This window comes from Gobio gobio (assembly GCF_949357685.1).
Source record: "Gobio gobio genome assembly, chromosome: 25".
Taxonomy (NCBI): Eukaryota; Metazoa; Chordata; class Actinopteri; order Cypriniformes; family Gobionidae; genus Gobio; species Gobio gobio.
The window spans coordinates 21,059,463-21,084,230 of NC_137121.1; the positions used below are offsets into that span (position 1 = coordinate 21,059,463).

At 39.3% G+C, this 24,768-nt stretch overlaps 1 protein-coding gene across 2 annotated transcripts; it reads right to left on the bottom strand.

The window, feature by feature from the left end:
- Positions 1-1,762: 1,762 nt before the first annotated feature.
- On the bottom strand, positions 1,763-24,129 carry brd1b (bromodomain containing 1b). Of its 2 annotated transcripts, XM_079809915.1 has the most exons (13): positions 23,764-24,129; positions 17,606-18,970; positions 14,692-14,848; positions 14,476-14,607; positions 14,176-14,304; positions 10,355-10,667; positions 9,989-10,249; positions 8,446-8,925; positions 8,229-8,358; positions 7,395-7,525; positions 5,701-5,810; positions 5,201-5,355; positions 1,764-3,191 (listed from the first exon to the last, which is right to left on the bottom strand). In XM_079809915.1, exons 2-13 carry the CDS (start codon positions 18,949-18,951, stop codon positions 3,023-3,025), a joined length of 3,513 nt encoding a protein of 1,170 aa, XP_079666041.1. In that variant the 5' UTR covers positions 18,952-18,970; positions 23,764-24,129; the 3' UTR covers positions 1,764-3,022. The 2 variants fall into 2 exon arrangements, with proteins under 2 accessions (XP_079666042.1, XP_079666041.1); XM_079809916.1 differs by lacking the exon at positions 5,701-5,810 and having other exon boundaries at positions 1,763-3,191.
- Positions 24,130-24,768: the final 639 nt, after the last annotated feature.

Sequence of the window (24,768 nt, forward strand, 5' to 3'; positions counted from 1 at the left end):
GGGAGGATGGATGGGGCTATGGATCACAAGATCTTGGCCAACAACCTCCTTCCCTCAGTAAGAGCATTAAAGATTGGTCATGGCTGGGTCTTCCAGCATGACAACAACCCGAAACACACAGCCAGGGCAACTAAGGAGTGGCTCCGTAAGAAGCATCTCAAGGTCCTGGAGTGGCCTAGCCAGTCTCCAGACCTGAACCCAATAAAACATCTTTGGAGGGAGTTGAAAGTCTGTATTGCCCAGCGAAAGACCCGAAACCTGAAGGATCTGGAGAAGGTCTGTATGGAGGAGTGGGCCAAAATCCCTTCTGCAGTGTGGGCAAACCTGGTCAAGAACTACAGGAAACGTATGATCTCTGTAATTGCAAATAAAGGTTTCTGTACCAAATATTACGTTTTGCCTTTCTGATGTATCAAATACTTATGTCATGCAATAAAATGCAAATTAATTACTTAAAAATCATAAAATGTGATTTTCTGGATTTTTTGTTTTAGATTCTGTCACTCACAGTTGAAGTGGACCTATGATAAAAAAAATTACAGACCTCTAGATGCTTTGTAAGTGGGCAAACCTGCAAAATCGGCAGTGTATCAAATACTTGTTCTCCCCACTATATATATATATACACATACACACACACATACAAATATACAATACACAATGCATTGCAGTTTGTTGCGTATGGGGCTGCATAGCCACAGACCAGTCAGGGTGTCCATGCTGACCCCTGTCCACTGCCGAAAGCGCCAACAGTGGGCACATGAGCATCAGAACTGGACCACGGAGCAATGCAAGAAGGTGGCCTGGTCTGATGAATCATGTTTTCTTTTACATCACGTGGATGGCCGGTGCGTGTGCGTTGCTTACCTGGGGAACACATGGCACCAGGATGCACTTTGGGAAGAAGGCAAGCCAGATGCTGTCTGATGCTCTGGGCAATGTTCTGCTGGGAAACCTTGGGTCCTGCCGTCCATGTGGATGTTACTTTGACACGTACCACCTACCTAAGCATTGTTGCAGACCATGTGCAAAATCGGCAGTGTATCAAATACTTGTTCTCCCCACTATATATATATATACACATACACACACACATACAAATATACAATACACAATGCATTGCAGTTTGTTGCGTATGGGGCTGCATAGCCACAGACCAGTCAGGGTGTACACCCTTTCATGGAAACGGTATTCCCTGGGGGCTGTGGTCTCTATCAGCAGGATAATGCGCCCGGATACAAAGCAAAAATGGTTCAGGAATGGTTTGAGGAGCACAACATCGAGTTCGAGGTGTTGACTTGGCCTCCAAATTCCCCAGATCTCAATCCAAACGAGCATCTGTGGGATGTGCTGAACAAACAAGCGCGATTCATGGAGGCCCCACCTCGCAACTTACAGGACATGTGTAAAAATAAAAAAAATACAATTCTACAAGAAAAAGTAATTCAAAATATCAATAAAACTATAATAGCATTTCAATTATACAAAAAAAAAAAAAAAAAACACACCACTTTGCAGAAAAAAAAATACATTTAAAAAATCCCTAAATTAATAAAAGCCCTGAAGAAAATAAAGGGGTCCATTACATTTCAAAATGTAGTCCAAAGTCATCTCAATGGCAAAAGTGTCCAAATCACCCTGAATTCACCCTACCATTTATAATTTTGGACCCAAAACAGTCAACAAAGTAGACAATTTCACACAGAACATTACAGTTGAGGTTACCTTCAGTAATGTTAAGAAACCAACCATAAAAAAGAAACGCAGCACAATTTGTATTTTTTATTTTATTTTCAGTGTACTTAAAAAATACTGGATCTCGCCAGCACTCACTATCATTGGCTATAATGTGATCCTCCCAGAGAAAAGAAACAAGAGTACCGGTCAATACAAGACATTCATAAAAAAAGTGTTTTTAACCCAGAATGCTACCCAGAATCCATACTGGAGAGAGACACAGTTAAACAGTCACAACAGATGGTTATGATTAAAACACCCACACACAAAGCAAAAATAGGCAAACACAGCTTCCACCAAAATATGCCTACTCCGAATATAAAGTTTTGCATACTTTTCTTTGTCCTAATACAACACGTTTGTACAGGCACATCTTTATTCAGACCTACAATACAGTTCCCGAGAGCACAGTAAAATAAAAAGCAACAAATTGGGGGACTTTTTCCCCATTCTACCTGCCTGAAACATTCACACAAACTAATATGAAAAAAAGGGGAATAATCATTCCAGAAAAAAAAAGAAAAAAAAGAAAAAACTGGGCAGCAAAATTTTTGGTTTTGCATGAGTGATGCACTTCTGGCTTTCATCGCTACTGTTGTTTCCTCTTCTCCGAATCTTCTTTTTTTAACCACTCTAAAGTATTACATGTATATAATTTCTTAGCTTTATATAAATATTTACAAACATCACTTAGTTGTGTCCCATAAGAATATTTTTATATAAAAAAGTAGATAACATGTTAATGCCAAGGAGGAGAAGCTTGCATTGACATTACAATAACTTAACCGTTAAAAAAAAAGAACAACAACAAAAGTTTGATACAGTAAGTGCGACAGCCCCTTCCAAAAGTCTCTAGAATGGAAAAATCAAGGCTTTGCACGTGATGTAGCACCAGATGGGTTCGCACCTCAGCGCGGTTGAGAAATTACCTTGGAGTAGAAATCTTCCAGGAGGTCGTGTGCGGTACAAACCAAAAAAAAAGAATAAATTAGTGTTGGATAATTTAGGATGACGTTATTTACAGCCAGAGTTAAACACGACGCAAATCGTGGATGGTGATGGAAGTGTAAAAGAAAAGTAGATGGCAGTGTGAGTTCACAGCAGTCTTGCAGCACATTACAGGAGAGTGAAGGCGCTCTCACATTCGTTTGTTGAGAAGTTCGCCGGCTCCTAACAGAATCGGGAGGGAGGGGCTCGGTAAACACGGCCAGTCTGATACGGGAGCGTAGCGTCGGGTAAACATGGGGCTTGATGAAACCCTCCAACATCACCCCCTGAACGGGGGTTAATCTCCAGCGCCTAAGTCCTGGACAAGGCTCAAGTGGTTCATGGCACGGTTGAAGGCGCTTTGCACAGCTTTACGGATGCCTGACGATCTGCCTTCCAACATTTTGCTTTTGTCTAAGGTCTTGTCGATTCCGAACGCTACCATCTTGGATTTAGGAAGCCATTGCCTGATGGAGATTAAAGAGTAAGGAGTTATTCGAAAAAGGCAGCAAAGCAGAACTTTTAAAACGTAACACTGTGTCCCAACCAGCCAACTCAGAGTTTCATGAGTCAGGTCCTTTCTCTGTAACGGTTACCCAGCACAATGCTACAGAAACAGATGGCTGGATAAGAAAGGGGTTTTAAAAAAAGTTTCAAATGACACATACTCCTAAATATGATGATTCCTTGTGACAGATCCCCTTACTAACACAAAGGCAGTTGTATATTTTCATGTATTAAAGGGATGGTACAAACAAAAATGAAAATGGTCCTCTTTACTCACCCTCGTTTTGTTCCAAACCTGTATGAGTTTCTTTCTTCTGTTGAACACTTAGGGCCAGATTTACTAAACAGGGCAAATTAGACGTGCAAATTAAAGAACACAGACACAGCCGGATCATTTCCATAATGACCAATGCAATCTAGCAGTTAGCGTCCGGTTTAAGACAAGCTTTTTTTGGGCGGTAAATAATGGCGCAAACACCAGTAAATTGACGAGAGCAAACCTTAGTAAATCACCTTGCATGATTCATTTAAATACTCCCCTCCCATACGTTTTGCGTCTGAAAGGGAAAATCCTACAAATACATGTGCATTAAAGTCCCAGTGAACCAGAAGCTGCAACTGATTTTATTTCAGTGCGGTGACGCATTTCCAAGTGAAACGGAATATTGAATAGAGGGCAGGGTTTTACTTCAGCGCTGCTCCTCTACATCTCTCGCTCATAGCAGACTAACGGTTGGAGGGGAGCGGTTAAGGATATTCAAACCCAAGCCGTCACACAGCCGTCATCGGAAAGGGAATGCCATTCCAGTCCGGAAGTTACTTTTCAGATTTTGATTAAAGATTACCACGGCAAACAATTTTTTTCTGTATATTAACTTAATTGTTCACCCTAAGACCTGTAATGTGTGCTAAAGTAAATAAGATCAATTTTGATTTCATGAGGACTTTAAGATCAGCCACAAAAATAACTGTGCCCACTCCTGTGTAAATCCTGACAGTAGTTTTTTAACACCAAAAGAGGGTTTTGCGCAGGTGCAAGCTGTTAGTAAATCTGGCCTAAAATAAGATATTTTAAAGAATGTTGTTAACCAGATAGTTGAAGGCATCCATTGACTTGATAGTTGTTTTTAAGCGCTGTCAAAATTAGCGTCAACAAATGCGTTAAATTTTTTCAGTTTAACGCGTAAAAAATATTTAGCAAATATCGCAGTATCAGTTTTTTCTGTCAACCTTGGGCTAGCGTTACATTTTATGACCATGCTCTTATTGTTGAAATTGTTCTTAAATGTTGAAATTGATAGTTTAATAATACTGTTGTTATTATTATTATACATGTTGAATGTCTCAATGTTTTTCTTAATCCATTTAATAGAGACATCAGTATTAGTATCAGTGATACTGGCCTTCATTCATAAAAAGATACCATTACAACAATTTTTCTTTTTTATTGTTTTTAAGTTGTTTCTACATTAATTTAGAGAGTAACTGTGAAATTATTAAAAAATAAAAATATTAAACTCATGAAAAAAAATTTGCGATTAGTTATTTTTTTTAATTGATTGACAGCACTAATTTTTTCCCTACTATGGAAGTCAATGGGTGCCGTCAACGGTTTGATTACCAACATTCTTTAAAATATCTTTGTTTGTGTTCAACAGGAGGAAATTCATATTGGTTTGGAACAACAATTTCTGTAATATCATACATTTTTAAATGTATAATTATTTAGATGTGATGAAATTAAATGCCTGTTAAAGGCGTCAATGGAATAAAATACTTTTAATCTTATTTAACTGAAACAGAAATATTAAATCCAGTATAGGTGTTTAAAAAAAAACATAGTTACCATGTTAAGTTTGACTGCCCTAAAAACACCCCCCCCCCCCCCAGGACAGTTTAAAAAGCTCTGGTGTAAGAAACATTAATTGTGTAAATATTTGAATGCTTCTCTCAAAGAAAGACTTCTCACCAGTTGCGTCTGCTGTCGAAGAAGCGGACGAGGAAGAGTTTCTCCTTGGACCTGTACTGCATCAGCTCTCCGACCCTGAGCACGTCCCGAGGAGGGGTGGGAATGTACTCGTCGTTGAGATGGCAACCCACCCGAGGCATCTGAGGATCTATGATCTACAGGTGGGCAGAGAGGCCGTCAACACAACAGTAATATTCGAACGTGCATCTCGAAAGGCCTGGTAACCTGGTAACTCAAGAGTGTGCCTGTGACTGCTAATGTATAAACTGTTGGAAATGGAAATGGTTGCCACAAAACACAGGAACGCACACACATGTACACGCTCACTCACATAAACACAAAAAAAAAAAAAAAAAAAATGTACGCACATGCACAACCTGGTATCACCTGGCAATAATGTTATGGTTGACTGTTGGCCACTGAGGAGAGGCCGATGCATGAATTAATGAAGAGGAAGAGAAGGAGAACCAGTCTGACGGCATGCACACATGCACACTCACCAAGGCAGGATAGGAAGGATATCCACTAAGTTTGGCCCAAACTAGTTTAAGGGGCTCCAGATTTAGTGGTGTAGTGTTAGCAGGCATCCAAATATTGCTGCTGTCAATCTCTATGAAAGTAGGAATAATGGAAGGTTATGAGGGGTTCACCGTAAAAAATGGCGCAGAACACCTCAAGAGCCACGGCAGTATTTAGCCAATCAGCAGCAGTGGGTCATTTCTTTAACGGAAGCATGCCGAGTCAATAACCAGACACCATTACGCTTCTAATGCCACTTCCAAAATATTTTTTTTGATATATTTATACATTCTTAATTCAAAACAGAATTAAAAAAATGTTCTAAAAATGGTTTTGGTGTGGTCTGGAAAGTTCAAACATGTCATGTGACTAATGAGCCCACTGAGACTCTGACATGCTTGCGGGTCAGAATGCAGAAGTAAGCCTTCTATTTCTGAAAAAAAGCACGTGGCAGGCCAAAAGATTTCACTCAGCATATTGATGGCAAGCAGTCAAGGAAATCGTTCAAGAAATACTGTTAGGGATGAAATTACCTTTAAAGGGTTAGTTCATCAAAAAAAAAAAAAAAATTCCGTCATCATTTACACACCCCAAGCAGTTCAAAAAGCCCCTACATACTTTCCTTGAATAAAAAATGACATGTTTTTTTATTTCTGCTTTTTTCTATGCAAGAACAGGGACTGTCAAGCTCCAAAAATGGGATTAAAGTAGTCCGCATGACCTCAAGTCATTTAATAGATTTGCATAAAGAACATGCCGACATTTAAGACTTCAAATCTTCCCCTCTGCCATAGCAGTCAAATCTCATTTGCTTTGTGCATATTCAAAAATGATGTGACACAAAACAAGGTAATTGGACAAATTTGAATATGCAGCAGTTCACACCAAGGATGATAACATTATATATATATATATATATATATATATATATATATATATATATAACCATTATGTTTTAATTGTCATTTTAATCGGGGTTGTCACAATATACCCATATGGACGTTAACTGTGATAAACAGTGTGTGTGAGAGATATATATATATATATATATAGATGAGGAACACTGATGAATGATAACACTGCCAATCATAAAACACCTGACTTTAAAGAGCTTGAGCATTTAAAGTGGCAAACGGCACAACTGCAGAGCGCGCTTAAAATCAACAAAGTTATTGTTGGTGTGGCTGCTAATATAGTTATTGCAATATTTACCGTGAGCTTGTGATCACTATACAGTTTTACTGTATGGAAAAGAAAGGCGCTAATAATTTCATGTGTTTTACAGAGAAAAGAATGATTTGGAACGACATGAGGGTGAGTAAACGATGACAGGATTTTCATTTTCAGATGAGCCATCCCTTAAGGCGCCATGTTAAAAAGCGAACGTAAGCAGCAACTACCCAGAGGGACAGGATAAGCCGTGATGATTATTAAAACATGAAGGTTTTACACATGCAGACACTACGGCAGTAGGCAGAGGTCTTTATTGTGTTAGACAAAGCCATGAAGAGCAGGTCAGTAGCAAAGCAAGCAAAAGGAAGAACAGTGAGCTTCCACAGAGCTGACGGGACACCAATGCGGCTGCCAGAACGGGTCTGACCCATTTCTCAGAACTGAAGGATGGGGTGTAAAATCCCACATACCCGTTCACGCCTGCAAAAAGCGGGACGCTTACCTGCTGCCAGCTTGTTGGCTTTGGAAATGTTCCCCGGTTCCCCGCAATTGACCAGCTCCTTTTTATCATCCGTCGTATTTCGTCTCGTCATCGCCAGCTTCCCTTTCCCGCTCTTTGTGTGACTGACATCGCTAAAAGAGATTCAAAACGGCGTTTAAAGAGGACGCTTTTTTACATTATCCACTTTTTTTATTGTGTAATGTTGTGGTTTGACCATGAAAAAGGTCACCAAAGTTACAAAGCCACTCCAAAGGGAGTTATTCTCTATACCAGTTCGAAACTCCCTTGTAGTCTTAAGTTTTCTTCTAGGAATGAACACGTCACAATATTCCTTATTTAAATAATTCCCACCCAAATATTATGCAAAAAAAAATAAAACAGGGGTGGTTGAGTTGCATTAGTAGTGCATAGAAACACTGTTATGGTAAGGGCCGTGACATTTACTAAACAAGCTTGACCAATCACAACACGCTGATCCAGCCAACAAATAAGAGCGCATTGCACTTTTCGAAAGGAGGAGCTTCAAAGGCTAAATTCACACTACGAGCCTTATTGCTCAATTCTTGTGTAGAATTGTGACGAATGTTGCAGGGTTACTCAAATCCGGTCCTGTAGGGCAATTGCCCTGCAGAGTGTAGCTCAAACCCTGATCAAACTCACCAACCTGTAATTTTCTAGTGATCCTGATGACCTTTATTAGCTTGCTCTGGTTGTTTGATAAGGGTGATCAAAAACAAAAGACTAGTGCATAATATGGCCTCTTTAATTTATCATAACCTGAAAAACCTTGTATAGTACGCATTTAGAAATGGTATTTTATGTACTCGTTCTCACCTCGTGTTTTCCTGTATGCTCCCGCTTCCGCTGGAAGAGATGCTGGACTCTGAAGCACATCGGCGCCGAGGCTCTGACGGCCGATTCACAGGTATTCCTTTCTTTGGCTCCGAAAAACCATTAGACAAGCCTGCAGATTACAAAATAATTTTCTAAAATGGGCTACACACAGGCAAAGGCACCATGCTTCTCGAAATTAAAAGAGTAAGCTGTTTACCAGTATCCAAGCGTTTGATCGGACACTCATCCTCGTTGTCATCCTGACTGTCTCCACTTGCACTGCGCGTCCGTTTCCTGCGCTGGAGCAGGGTTTCGAGCCGAGGGATGACCACCGACAGGAACGTCTTCGTGCCCAGCTGAGGGCAGTCAATTGAGGATTCACTTGTGTTCGACTGCTTCTGCGGACTCGTGTTCTTTGACTTTCGAAACAGCACAGCCGTTCGCCGGTTGACCATATTCGCTGGTTCAGTAAGAGTGGAGGTAGCGACCATAACGTTATTTTCAGAGGGCAGAATGTCAGGGGAGAGACCGTTTAGAAGTGAGGTAGAGAACGTCTCCCCGAATTTGACCTTTTTCGGGCACTTTTCAGGGTTGGGCTCCATGGGTTTCAGTGTTGGAGGTTCACAGGGGCTGTCTGAGTTTTTCAGGAGTGGCACAGAGTCTGAAGGCTCAAGTTTTGGAGGTAATGACTTGTCACCTGTAAATGACAGATCAAGTATTTAGTACAAACCCATTTTGAAGAGATTCACAGTTCTTAAAGGAGGCTAATTCAAATAGATTTTTTATATTATTTAACCCCTATAATTAATAACATTCTAATTTTAAAAAGTTCAAATTATTATGCTATTATTATACATGTCATAATTTATGCCATGTAAAATGTAAATGTTCCCCCTTTTTTAACACCATGCCAGCTTCTAAGGCTATTTTCATGGTGAAAGCCATGTTTAGTTAGTCAAAAATAAGATAATTTTTTTTCTTAAGACTAAATTTGGATTTACTTGGTTAAAAACTTTTTCAAAAGTAAATAAAACAGAATAAAACAAGTTCCTCAAAGGGGTAGAAGTAATACAATTCAGCAAAATATGTTTAATGGAGAGTGGATACTGACAAGATGAACACTTTGGTGAATTTTCTCCTGTAAAAATTAATGTGCGAGTCTTGAGTGTCCTATCCAGCATCGTGTGTAAATGACGTGCGTTTATTAAAAGGGAATATGTTTTGTCCCAACATCAAGATTTATTTAACGTAATTTGTTGTTTAAGCAAGATTTTGACAAGACATGATTTTGAATCAGTTATTATTGAAGAAATCTCAATGAACTTCAATGCCAATATTAGAGCATTTGTTTCTGCAGTGAAAACTGAACTTTGGTCAAGGATGCGTATACCCTGACTCTGTTGATTTGTTCACTTGACTTTCCAGATTTAGATCCATCTGTGTATATTGGGGTATGTTGTGGGAACATTGCTCTTATGTCCAAAAATTGCTGGTGATAATCATTCGGATGAGCTTTTGATTTTTGGTTTCTTGCTAAATTCAGATAGATTTGGAGCTTTTTGAGACCCAATGGCAGAATTCTGGAAAAATGTGTTTTCCAAAATGTTTAGATTTTAAATGCATAAATTAAACAAACATATAGTGAGTTAACAGATAATGATAATGTGTTATTTTTTTAATGTACTGTATATATATTGATATAATTATGTGAAGTGGTTTTACTACATAAAAAAATATGACGTGTTTCAATAGGAGTGCACCTTCTTCCTCAGTAGCTTGTGGTACAAAAAGAGCCGCTTTTTCCTCTTCCTTGGGATTATTCTGCTCCAATGAAGGGGGCTCCGTTTTGTGACCCATTTCCATTCGCACATCACCGATGGTCTTTTTGAGCAACTTGAGGCGTTTGCTCCTGGAAGGACATGACTTCATGGCCGTGGTTAAATCCAGCATTTCCAACAGTCTTTTCAACTGTTCCTCTTTAGACATGTGTGCACGATTGCCTGGGTTTAACAGTCGATCAACTGGTACAAAAACAGAACAAAATTTATAATGGCTGACCAATAAACCTACATTTGTAACTTTCAATTTTAAGTAGACTAATATAGAAATGAAACATAGGTTATTACCATCATCCCAGGTAAATGATGGAGCTGGCTCTATTTTAGGAGGCTCAGCGAGGTGCATTCCACTGGCAAAGTCAAAGCCTATCCGTTCTGTGTCCCGCCGTGTCTTCCTGAGGATCACTCCACCGTGATCTCGCAGGCGCACAGCTGCGCGGTAGAAAAAGGTGTCCTTGGCGTTGTACTTCATGCAGTTGTTGATAATGAGGTTGAAGTCATCCTCAAACTCATCCAGGCTCTTATATTCATGGGCGTCAATGCGTTTTCTCATTGTAGAGAAGTCCATGGGGTGTTTGATGTGGTCTAGATAATCAGGAACCTGTACACAAGAGGGAAATCAAACATAGAAGAAAGTTATTAGCTTTATGTACACTCAAAGAATTTGGACACCTGGGGCCTGTACCATGATGGTAGCTGACCAAACTCAGGGTTACAGGATTAGTTGAGTTGACAAAACCAAACCAATCATATATGGCTTTGTTGGTACCATGATGCTGATCATCAGCTTTCTCTGTTCATGGGGTTCATGCGTGGAGCGAGTGCACATGAAAGTGTGACACCAGCAGTGAACTGTCAATCACATGCCTTTAAAAACACAAAGAACGCGTGATTCACTTCTCGCGAGACAGCCAACGAGATTCAACACTCTTTTGCTGAAGATTAATAGATTGAAGTATATAAAGAATTTAAATGCAAATGCATATATATATATGAATATAAATATAAAATGCTAGAGACTCAAACATGTAAGGTCACATTTTTAAAGCTTTATCTATTTATTCTACATCTTGTTACCGATTATCTGTATAATATTCATTTAAAATTAAACTAAAATTGCTTGTGTTTAATGGATTAAGGGTATATTCATTATATATATATCATTATATAAATCAATTATAAATCATATACAATTATTATATTAGGTAATTATCAATAAAGCCAGACAATATATTTTTTAATCATATAGTGACCTTTCATTTGGATTAAGCAAAACTGGAGGAGTGACTATTGCATCAGACGTATCACTTTGCTCACAGCTGATTGGTCCAATTTCAGTTTGAGAGCTCTTATCCAGAACATAACCTGCTCCGGAGCAGGTTAGCAGTGGAGCTTAAGTTACCATGATGATGAACACAGCTAAAAGCCAAGGCACTTTCATGGAGCCTAAAACCCAGGATTGGCGCAATCTAAACTGAAACTTACCTGGCTAGCCAGCAAAACTGGCTTCATGGTACAGGCCCCTGCTCATTCAATATTTTCCCAAATTTTAGAATAACAGTAAAAACATCAAAACTAAAATAGCACAAACAGGGCTCTAGCATTCTTCCCACTGATCACATGGTGCGACTAACTTTCTCAGTTGGTCGCACCCTTTTTTATTTTAATCATAATGACGTTACATGTTGATGAATTGTTCTCTTAATTTGTATATGCTGGTTTTGCATTGATGTAAAGATTGATACTGACAGTGACTAAAAGCTTGATATTTACTCAGTGTTTCCCCTACAATGTATTCACAGCGGCGCAGCGCAGCCGCTGGATTTTCAGCGCCGCTGCAAAATCTTCACATGATCAATAATATCACGACATTCACTTACACACTGTAAAAGAGAGAGAGAGAGATTGACGATTGCCAGAGAACTAAACAAAAATGTAGTCTGCTTACACTTTAGGGCTGTGATATTAATCTTATTTTCGCTTTATTTTTATTTTCCCCAAGGATTATGAAAAGTAGATATGAGGTAAAACTATTATAAACTATACCCGCGTTCCGTCTAGCGCAACTTCCTTCCCTTCACAGCGCGCGCTGTCATTTCTTCCCAAACATGCATTAAACGTCAGATTCAGCACAATCCGTGATTGGTGTCAAATGCTCTCTCCACTATGGCTAAATTGCAGGACTTGTTTGATAAAATTAAAAGCACAATAATCCGCGCAATAGACGCCGTTTCCAAGTTCAAGGCGGGGGTATGTGTGTGTGTATGTGTGCGCGCGCACGCTGCGAAACGAACCGACTTGCGCGACTAAACCATCAAATACACAACAAATAGCCTATATCTCAAAATGACCGGCATGGAGAGTATTCACTTAAACACAAATTTATCTTAAATGGCCGTAAATAGTTGGGAGAAATCAATGGGAGAATGATATGATTAGATCTCCATTTTGGTCTTAAAGGGGCAGCATCTAATAAACCTGCTGACGATTGAGCCAATAATGTGAATCAAACAACAAAAGGCAAAGAGAAAATTACATGCAGCTCTTGTATGTTATGTGATGCTCTTTTTTTTTTTATTCTTTGATTAATAAAAAGTTACAAAGAACATTGTGTAATAATATTTCAAAATATTTTAGGTTACTGAATGATTAAATGTTTGATTAAATAAATGCAGGCTTGATAAGCATAAGAGGCTTTTAGCAAAAACATAAAATAGTATCCAAACTTTACACACACACAACTTTTTTTTTTTTTTTTACATTTGAGCCCCTGCCCCTTAGGAACTTCTGCACATCCCTGGAGGTTAGTGAAGTAAAATAGGCTATGTAAGCTAGTCACCTTTTAAACTAATAAAAAGTTTCATTTGGATTTTAATGTTCAAAATGTCCATTTCTATCCACAAAACTTGCCAGAAGTCATGGTTTAAGATGTTATTTTAAAAAAAATCATTCCGGAGGTGCATGCCCCCAGACCCTCCGGCACGTAACAGCACCGCTGCTGGAAAAATGTATAGGGGAAACACTGTTACTAAATATTTTAATCTGAACATTGTTTCCAACAAGCATACATTTAAAAGAAAACATTACTAAAATCATATATAACATTAAAGTATTATGTGATTAAAAACACTGAATATCATATTTTATTTTTCCGCAGCAACAATAGCGCTGTATGGCAGATCTATCGCTTTTATTTCGTTTTTAATACGTCATCAACTACCTGATATTCCGATTCTCAAATGCATGCAAGTGAACGTGTTTTTTTGTTGGAAAAAAACCTTTATAATAGGTTTGATAGGCGCCACCATGTTAGTTTGTGCCGCAGTTCAGAGAATCGGATCTGTCATATTACAACACAAATTCATCCACTTCTCCCGAAATACATGAAAGTAAGTGACCGGTGAAGTAGGAGAAGAAAAGAGTAAACTTTATAGTTACTACACAACCTGTATCTGATATGTCAAAAACACCTCATCAAATTATATTTGAATGGATTGTTATTGACGCTTTTCCCTAGACATCAGTATATATTTTACAAACTATAAATGTATTGTTTTGCTAGTACTTATGTGCATTTAAATGTCTGACACCTAAAATAAACCTCATGTGGTTGAAAACACTAAATAGTTGACATTAAGCACTCGAACCAATGCGACCGCGTGATTTAACTCGCACATTATCAAAAAAAGGATTGCATTTGCAACCATTTTGGTCGCAGTCTAGCCCTGACAAATGAAGAAAAAAAAAATCTATCAAAACTATCATGAGGGTTTATATACTTTGATGCAAAAGAGCAAAATAGATATATAATTTCTTTTAATTAACATATTGCTTCAAAGCCTGTAATATTGTTCTGTTTTTATGCAAGGAAGCACCCTATATAATGTTTTTCCATAAAACAACAAGCACTATTTATTTCATTTCTAAAACTAAAAAGCAAAAATAAACTGTAATAAATTCTGTTCTGCTTATAATCCATTTATTATTCAAATTTTCTAAAACCCCTGCTGTTTTATGCAATATTTTCACACCAGGAATTTTCATATTAGAACAACAGAGTTTGATATGGTCAACATGACTCATAGCCCATAGGAATGAGGCGGCCTTACCTCTGTGATGCTGACAGGCTGGGAAAAGATTTTAGTCTGGTCTTTCTCCAGCAGCTGATCCAGCACTGCTCGCAGCAGGACAGGAAATGGAGTGAGCTGCATCTCCAAAACCGACTGCTGCAACTTCATCTGTAGAAACCAGACCAAAACATGGTGGAAATTACATCAACTTTGTCAACAACATCAGGAATCTGAAAAGTACCATAGTTTCATATTAAATTATAAATAAAATAAAAAGTTCTCTTGTAAGTTTCTTTCTCTTCCACCTGGCATCACATCATCTGAGATCTACAACTGTACCTCCTCTCTCTTTAGCTTCTCCCTCTTGCGGATGAGCTCTAGCAGTAAGCGAGCACGCTCCAGGTCATGCCGTAAGCGGTGCCAGTCCTTTAACTGCTCCGTCAGAGCTTGATGGTCCTCGACATTTGGTGCCTGTCATTCAAAAACAAATCCTCTTTCAAAATTCATATGAATATGAACTGGGCTATCAATCACTCCGGTCCGAGAGAGTCTCACCTCTTCTGGTTCTTTTTGCATTTGTATGCCGGTCTGCAGACGCCTTATTAGCGGGACGCCATTCCTCGACTGTCTCTTGAGCATCCAGTAACTGAGTACCCGTTCCACAAACATTTTCTTCTTCTGGACAGAAACTTGATTGAGGATTGTGTTGAAACTATAAGGAAGGAGATCCACAAGTCAAACGTAAGGCAAATCACAGAGATTCAAAACTAGGGATGCACGATATATTGAAATAAATTTCGCAATATATCATTTCGCAATATGGCTTAGATTTAGATTAGAGTGGCACTGCTCATCCACACGCATACAGCCCATGACACAGTGCTTCACTAGCCCACATGTAACCAGCAGCGCATACATCCATTTTAAAGCTCAATGGTTTAACATTTGAAAATGATCAAATTAAGATGTAAATATTAGTATTGTAATTTTACAGTCTTTTTTTATTTTACAGTTAACATTTAATATATTTCTTATTTTGTTTAAATATTATTTAATAAATAACACACACACACACACTTACAAACACAAAACTAAAAAAATATTTGTTCTGAGGAGTAAAAAAAATATAATTTTCCAGCTTTTTAATTATTTTTACTTTGCACTCCCTAACAAAATCACCCCACTCATTCTAAATAAAGCTTTTCAAGTCATCTGGTGAACAATTGTATTTCTTTTAGGGATGCACGATATATCGGCAACATATCGTTATCGGCCGATAAATGATTGTTTTTGATGTTATCGTTATCGGTCCAATAAGAAAATTTGACCGATATAGTCAAGCCGATAGATAATGTATTATTTCCTTCAGCTGAGACGGACGCGCTGTCCACCATGATGGGTTTGAATTGCTCTAAATATGTTTGGAATCACTTCGAAAAGGAAAATACAGTTATGTGCAACATGTGCAGCGCAAGTCTTCTATAATCTACATAAAATGATAATGAGAATAGAATAGGCTGTAAAAGAGCGTTGTGTTTCAGCGCGTTTGTTGAGGGAAGAGCGCGCCCACGGAGTTACACCTTCATGACGAGCACAGTCAAGTTCGCTTGTGCATTCACAGCCTTTTGTACCATTGTAAGTTGTAATATTATTTATTATTATTCTGTGTATGTAATATCATATAGGATGCGTTTGGTTGAGTTAATAAACGATGCAGTAAAGCACTTCATTGTACCGGTCTTTAGCTTCAGCGCGCGCCCACGGAGTTACACCTTCATGACGAGCACAGTCAAGATCGCTTGTGCATTCACAGCCTTTTGTGCCATTGTAAGTTGTAATATTATATTTATTATTTTGTGTATATAATCCCATAAGGATGCGTTTGGTTGAGTTAATTAACGATGCAGTAAAGCACTTCATTGTACCGGCGCGCGCATTTCAAACAGAAATGCACAGCATTAATAACTACTGGGACTGTCCTATAGGCTACATAACACTGCAATGAGAATATTTCTGTTATAAAACGTAGTGAATTCTCTGGGTTTAGTTGTTTTTCAGCGCGCTGTTGTGGGAAGCGTCAACAACGCATTCTGACCAGCACAGTCAAGTTCGCTTGTGCATTCGCGTCATTTAAAGCATATGTAAGTCGTAATATTACGTTTTTGTAGTATAAACATCTGATTAAAGTCATATAGGATGTGTTTCGTTGAGTCAATAACCCGCAGTGCTTCACTGTACCGGTGATCATCTTAAGTTTCAGCACGCGCTCTCAAACAGGGGAAGAGCATCCACAGGAGTTATAACACTTCACCTATGCGTGATTTTGTGCTAATACAAGTTGTAATATTATATTTATTTTGTATAAATATCTGATTGTTCTCATATATGATGCGTTTAGTTGTTAATTAAACTTCTAAGCGCTTCAGTTTATGGTTGTTCGTTCATTCTCTCCAGCTTCGGCGCGCTCTCAAACAGCAACATTATTCCTAATAGACTAGACTAATATTACAGATGTTTACTATTACTGTAATATTAAACATATTTTTTTTTTCAAAAACACAGAAGCATTATTTTTAATAATTAGCACTTTTATTGTTCTCGTATCATTTCCATCAACAATATGGTTTGATTAAAACCATTTCTTTATCGTCTGTGCGGAGGTTTTCATGCACTTGCATTCTGATTCTTTATTATGCAGCCTAAGTAATGCTGTTCAATTACTTGTTTGCATTATTTAGGTATATTATTTTTATTTTTTAGACAATATAATTTTTGGTAACATTTTAAAAATAAGGTCTCATTTTATTAATGCATTAACTATCATGAACAAACAGAGAGCAATAACCTTTGTTTCTTTTAGTAATAAAATGTTTGTGTTTTGTAACAGTCCATTCACAGTTCATACCTAATGTTAAAAGACACAACTTTGGGTCTGAATATGTTGAGATTAACATGAACTAAAATTAATAAATCCTGTTGAAGTATTGTTCATTCATTGTTGGTTAACTAATACTAACAAAAATTAAACCTTATTGTAAAGTGTTAAAAAAAAAATTTGGCCATATGAGTGTAAAATTAATTTGAAAAGGTAAGGAATCTCACACTGGTTCAAATAGGCTACTGTAGTGTATAGGTTTGATTTATGTTGAAGTGTTTGGGACATGGCTTAATGGTGAGCCTTTTGTTTTTGTAATCAGGCTCTCAGAGTTTATTAAAATTTGTATTTAGATTTATCGGCCAATATATCGGTTATCGGCTTTCAAATATTAAGAATTATCGGTTATCGGTATCGGCCAAAATGTTCATATCGGTGCATCCCTAATTTCTTTATATAGTAATATATAGTAATATATATATATATATATATAGTCACATATCACAATATCATGCAGCCCTAATCATTACAATTCAAAACAAGCTTTCAGCAAATCTTTCCATTAAAAAAACATTTCTTCAAATGCACACCTACCTTTTAGGCGTAATACTAGGCCCGGAAACAGTCGGAACCACTGCAACGGGCTCAGATTCTGGCTTTTTGTTCTTCTTCTTCTGGCATCCTTTTGCTCTCTCCCTGTGAGCGGCTTTCTGACACAAACCGTTCTTGGGTTTCGAGTCCTCGTATATAGTAAGAGGTCTCCTCACGCAACCGTTTGGGGTATGAGAGCAGCAGTACGCCGTTTTCTTCACAGAGAATGTTGTGGCTCCTGATTCAGTGACCTCTTTGATGGGCTCCATCTTCATGTAGAGACCGGCTTTCTGAGCGCAGCTCACGTGGAAAGCCGTGTAACAATTGGCCTTGCTGCACTGAATGCAGGCGCCCACTCCTTTCTTCTTACACAGGTAACAGGTGAGTTTCCAGCGAGCTGGAGGAATGTTCGCCACGCCATCGATTGGTTCGATGAAAACCGTATTGGTGAAACCGACTTCCGGGACCCAGATGGCACAGACCACGTGCCCCCATCGCTCGTCATCTGTTCTCTTAAGCGCACCACCTTTATTCGGACAGAATATGCACTCGGGGAGCTGGGAAGGAGAATTTAAGCAGTGGCGGCAAAGCCAGCGGCCCTCTGGGATGTGGGGGACACCGTAACACTCCTGATGCACGGCGAGATTGCACATGTCGCAAAACAGAATTGCATTACTGTTCTGGCACTCACCGTCCATGCAGATGCAGCAAACAGCGTCCTCATCTATAAGTGGCTGCGGTTCTCCTTGACCCTGGCTCTCGAAGAAAGACTCCTTCTCGAAGCGGTCCATGAGGAACTCAAAGACGTTCTGAGAGACCTGGCTGTAGCCGTCACTCTTCCTCTTCTCATTGATCAGCTCAAGCCAGGCGTAGTCTTCCTCGTCCATGTCGTATTCCACCTCTTCGTCGAGCTCGTCCAGCGTCTTTTCCACATAGGTGTAGTACGTTGACGGCCTCCGCGGCACCGCTGGGAGGTTGTACTCAACCGTTCGTATCTTTGGCTCCGGTAGCCTGCCCTGAGCTGGCGAACCCTGCACAGTTGTCAAAGCGGCGCTCTTCTTCTGCTGGCTGTTTTTAAGGCGCACCGAGCGCACAAGGACCTGTTGCGGCTTCTCCGTGTTCTCCTTGTTGCTGGTGCACTCGCTGATCTCCTGAGCTAAAGGGTCATCACTGTCGATGACATCCAGTTTGTCATAAATGCTGAGCCTGTGCACGCGGCCGTCGATCTCAATCTCGACCATGCGCTGAGCCTCTGCATATGTCAAGGTCTCGCGGTTGCGTGAGGGTTTGATGGGCGAGGGAGGCCTCTGAGGGGTGGCGACACGATTATGTCGAACCTTCTTCCTCATTTTGAATGACTCAGAGGAACTGAAGAAAAGAAAAGGACACATCATCTTTCAACTGTTTCAAGCCACAATTTGTATCCCCCACCAAATTACATTTCATTTTGAATAAAATAGTTGCCCATAAATCTACAATTCTAGATTGAATTACAAACATGCATGTTATTAAACCAATCCAACACTGCAACTACACTGCATCACTGTAAAGGCCTGTTCACACCAAGAACTACAACGATAACAATAACTATATTAGCATCCAGACAATAACCAGCAATAATCAGATGGAAAAATATTGTTCTGAAAGTAATTGTGACAATATGGTTGTAATTGTTAAGGCCTGTTCATGCCAAGGGCACTAAAAAAAAAGTCCACACTACTATGATAATGATAATGACAGAGGCACAATATAATTGTCATGGACGCTAATATAGTCATTGTTCTTGATGTGAACAGGTCTTAAGCGCTTTAAATGCTTGAGCTCTTTAAGTCGGTGGATTCTGATAGACTGTTAATGTTTTTATCGTTCATCAGCTAGATAAAAAATGTTTTACATGTCATAAGACTTTCGTTCATCTTTGGAAAACAAATTAAGATATTTTTAATGAAATCTGAAAGATTTCTGTCCCTCCATTGACAACTATCACTTTGACGCTTCAAAAAGTTCATAAAGAGATTGTAAAACTAATCTATATGAATCGATCGGTTTAGTCCATATTTTCTGCAGAATTCAAATTTTTGGGTAAACCATCCCTTTTTAAGCAGGGCTGCAACAACTAATCGATAAAATCGATAATAATCGATGATGAAAATCACTGACAACGATTCTCATTGTCGTTTAGTCGGGTCTGCCCTCTGTGCACAGAAAACTTCAAGCAGTCACGCCAAATTTAAGCACTGAATAACGCATTTCTGGACAAAATGCATCTAAAAATAGTGGAGTGGAAACTGCTGCGGGAAAGACACGTGATCCAAGCTGCCAAATTTAACATACCCTATCAAACGCTTTGACAGATTCGTGTGCGTCCCCAGCGCAAAACATTCACTTCACAGGTTATATCCTTATCTGTAAATGTTACTAATTCACACGAGTATTTCCATTTTGCATGTGCGTCCTGCAGACAGTCTTCAAAATTCGCTGAACAAGCGCCGGCACGCATCAAACTTATGAATTTATTTTTCAGCGCAGAAACATTCATTTAGCTGGAATATCTGCTGTTGGACACTCGATTTAGGTCAAAAAGTTAACATGTAATTCAAGTATTGTGAGTAGTAACTGCAAAGGGGTAACGGTGTGATAAAAAAATGACAGTAAAGGCCTGTTCACACCGGGACGATTTTCGCACGCGTTTATCGCCGACGTTTAACGCCTCGGGACTAAACAATGGGCGCCAATGTGAGTGTTCACACCGACGCGCAAAACGCCAGGCGTAAAAGCGTCATTTTTTAAAAAACGCCTCGGGTTCGGTTTTTTATTTTGACGCGGCGCGTAAAAAACTGTCCGACCAATGAGTTCGGCGCTTTTGTTCACGTGCCTGGAGCTGCTGAAGTGACAGTAAAACACGACTTGGTGGCGCTCGAGCACAAATCGGTCTTGCCGAGCACACATTGATACGACGAAGAAGTAGTAAGTAGACAAAGAAGAAGATGAACTGCTAATGCTGCTTGCCAGTTAGCAAAAAGTGTGTGAATGGTTTTGTCCATATACATAATATGTCTATGGTTTTGGCAAGCACGTAAATACTGTCTCTCTTCTCCTTCTGTGTGACAAGCGAGTGTCAGAGGCTTAAAGTGCCGCAGCACCATCTTGTGTACCGGGAGCGCATCGACTGAATGTGCACGTTCACTCGGCGCAGCGCCAGTGAAAATCGCTTGGGTATGAACACTCAAGACGCGCCGAAAAACGGCACGAAAAACGTTGGCGATAAGCGCGCGCGATATTCGTCCCGGTGTGTACAGGCCTCAACAGCTTACTGTGTCCATGGCGAATGTGTGTGTGCTTCTGCAGAACATTCCTCTTATCTGCTGACAATGAGCTTGTGATTTTGTTTTTTCTTTAATATCATTTTAATGTAGGGATTTAAACCGTCCTTTTGCTTAGTAACTTTTTTGCACAATGTATTAGAGCTGCAACTAACGATTATTTTTTCTGTCGACTAATCTAACGATTATTTTTTCGATTAGTCGACTAATCTAACGATTATTTTCCAGATTAATCTTATTATTCTTTTTTACTGATTATTGTATTTCAAAGAGGGTAGTGAATTTGTATATTATTTTAACATGAAATCAATGAATGATGACAATATTAATTGTATTTCAGGAAGGGTAGTGTACATAGTATGCCATTTTATAATGAAATATATGAACACAAGAAGCTTTTTAAACATAATATATAATGATACTATTCATCATAAAATGTATACAGAGTAGGCCTAATTAGGAAAAGTTGTTCACTATAGTAGTTGAGTATGATTTACTTATTGATTTGTGTCAATAGTAAACGAAAATGCACTTGTATTTATCTGCAAAAGGTTCACATAAAGGAGCTTTCAGCATTGTGTTAATGTATAACTAGTCGTCTATTTTGACGATACATGTGCATAAACAACGACTAAAGCTGCCAGAAGTTTTTGCCCAAACTTCAAAGACACATTTAAATTATTAAAGCTAGAGGCATATCTTAACTTTAATGTTACTTTAATCATGTAAACTACCTATATACAGCAAGTTATTATGCATATGTGTTTGGGACAGAGCGGAACCAGGTCGCATTAACGGCAGATATATGCAGCCCATAATAAATAAAAGCACGAGACATACTGGGGTCGGAGAAGAACCCCTGAAAATGTGACCGTCTGTTGCAATACACGCGCCACGGTTCAGCTACGCGAGAGAACACTAGCAGCATGGTTGCCAGGTTTACACAACAAAACCCACCCATTCGTTACTCAAAACTAGCCCAAAACAAGCCCAATCGCGTTTCGGGGAGGTTCTCTGGTAAACATCGCGTTCGGGGGGTTAAATATGTGTGTTTTTTTGCTTCAACCTGCGGACATGAGACACAGCCCGCGGCAACAGTGTAGAAGTAGCCCAATTCCGCGGAAAAAAGCGGACTTGGCAACACTGACTGCAGTGTGAAAGCTCCCGCTCTCCACGCGCACAGCTCCTGCTCTGCCACCGCGTGCAGTGATAAACCGGCGTTACAGAGCGAACAAAGCACAGTTTTATTCGGCTTCTGTTTAAAGTACTCCCACACTTTTGAATGTCGCGGTCTGGCTTTATATGATAAATGATCATTTTCACTATGCCCGGGAGCAGAAGCTGCCATTATTCTAGATCTTCTGTTCCATTCTAGAACGTAAATAATGTGCCGCCGACGCATTTCACGCACGTCGACGTATTTTCGTAGTCGACGTCATCGACGACGTCGACGCGTCGTTGCAGCCCTACAATGTATAGCACAGATATACCCTTACGAAAATTAACCATGCTTTGTGGCGCATTGATTACCGTTTGTATAACCACACATATACCATAGTTAAACTATGGATTTGAAGCAAAACCATGGTTAATTTGTGGTTACCATGGAATAACTACAATAACCTTGTTTTACTTATATATAAGTACTTACTTTTTTTATACGATTAATCGGAAAAAAATAATCGACCAACTAACCGAAAATCAAAATAATAGTTTGTTGCAGCCCTATTTTAAAAGTAGTGCATATTTACCATTTGAAGCGTAGTCTCTTTTATACGCAGCAAAAATAGCATGTATTCGACAAAAATTCCAGAATAGTCTGCAAGCTGACCATCTAGATAGCGCGGTGAATGTTTATATGACTGTCAACGAACGGGACGCTACATATTATTCAAAATATGCAAGAACAAACTTGGAGTCCTCCACGATTTGCATTATTTGCGAAAAACAAAGCAATACATGCCATGTTGTAAGTACTGTAATTATGTAATTTCTAAGATGGGAATTTTCTACCTGTACCACGTGACTGATGTACAACCTGACTGTTGCAGACTACTTATGCGTTGATAGTGTTGCTGTTGCCATAGAAACGCATAAATCCCGTGAACAGCTCCTATTACGGGAAATTCCTACTTCCCACTTCTGAAGTCGTGATTACGAGCTCGTCTTTCAATGCTTCATTCACCATGTCGTAATTACCGTAGTCTCGAGATGACAACACGTCACGTGAAGACAGCATAGCTACTGTAAGCATACATCCCATCCGGTACCCATGGCAACCTAAACCCAAGTTTGAAACCGTTGGCATAGAAACAGAAAACGCTCTTGGGTTTGAGTTGTCAAAATGTGGATTTTGTCATCTGATATTGTAAATAATAAATGTAAAAAAGACGATATTAACAACACAGCAGCATTTAACGTGATTGTCAATTTGAGGCTTAATTGACTATTTTTATTAAAATCCCTACCGGACTTTAAAGCTCTGAAATATGATACATTAACCCATTTAACTAATGCATTGGCGTGTAACAACAGAAAACAGCCTCGGTTTGCATCCAGGCTTTTGTTTGTTTGAGGGGGCAGGGCAGGACAAGGCCAAACACACTGGACTGGAAAGAAAACACACTCAAACTGAGCAGCAAGGGCACACACACGGTATCCGGCGGCCTGCTGGTGGCTGTGCTAGTGAGCTAATGCTGCTTGGAGAGACCCACCGACATTACTGCAAACATGGCGTCAAACAAAACAAAACAGTCGCTGTAAAATATGAATACACACGAATGTTTCAGGCTGCAAATATATAAATAAACCCTAAGGGACATTGCTGTTTGTTCTTACCTTCACCGTCGACGTTAAAAGAATATTTAAAGGCAGAAACGTTACGGCCGAGCTAAAAGCAGCAGCGGTGTGGCCTACTGAACAGCAGTAGGTTTAATCCGTGCACGAGCCGCGCTACCGTCCACCAGCCACTTCTCCGTTGTATTCCGATGGTAATATGAGGTATCCGTAACGGTCTTCCGGGTCCAAAAATAAGCATTTAAAAGCCGGAGTTACGCGCTCAAGATAACCGCAGCTCGACCATGCTAACGTGCCTGTTTTCGGTCGTTATTGGGCTGGCCGTATGGACACTATGCTAGCAGGCTAGCTCGCCTCTCTTCCCCCCACAACAATGCGGCTGCAGCTCTCCATCGCCTTACGCTCTGCGTCATCGCGCACGGCGTCGTGCGCATAGCGTCATTACGTTCATCGGCAAAACAAGGAAGTGGACATTGGACAGCGCCCCGTCGCTTGATTTTTGATAAAATACATGATAAACCGTGTTCTATGTGATTCTAATAGTTCCATTTTTTATATTAATTCACTTTAGACTGTATATTGCGGAAGAAATACCAAAATTAAACGCCCGTTTACCGAGTATACTCGCCTATAGTTGCCTTTTATGTGTCTATGGTCTGTACCAGAAGGGGCGCAGCTAAAGTGGTGTTTTGTTTGGGAACCTCTGGGTGCTCATATTATAATTAAAAGTGTTAAATCTATGTTTTCCATGCTGTGAAAATACTGGAAATAATAATTGTCTATGAATAAATGTAAATATATTATTATTCTCGGCTCTAAAATATAGGTTACGATGGCCAAAAGTATGTGGACATTCTAGTCAAAGTATTTTCAAATCATGAATCGGTGATTTAATAATATCTGAATAAATGATTTATTATTAGTGGTTCTGTGTGAATTCTAATTATTTATATGGTAAATAAAAATGGTTCTACTCTCCTCACAATTCATGGGAAAGTCACTACTAGCACTGCTTGATTTATTGAAATAGGCCTATCAGCTGTCAAC

What these genes read in the sequence shown, in the direction of transcription:
- brd1b (XM_079809915.1), bottom strand. Translation starts at nt 18,951, where the DNA reads ATGAGGAAGAAGGTTCGACATAATCGTGTCGCCACCCCTCAGAGGCCT. An exon ending in AGAAGCTAAAGAGAGAGGAG is followed by an intron (nt 14,305 to 14,475) that starts GTACAGTTGTAG and finishes TGGTTTCTACAG; the next exon opens with ATGAAGTTGCAGCAGTCGGT. An exon ending in AGCATACAGGAAAACACGAG is followed by an intron (nt 7,526 to 8,228) that starts GTGAGAACGAGT and finishes AATCTCTTTTAG; the next exon opens with CGATGTCAGTCACACAAAGA.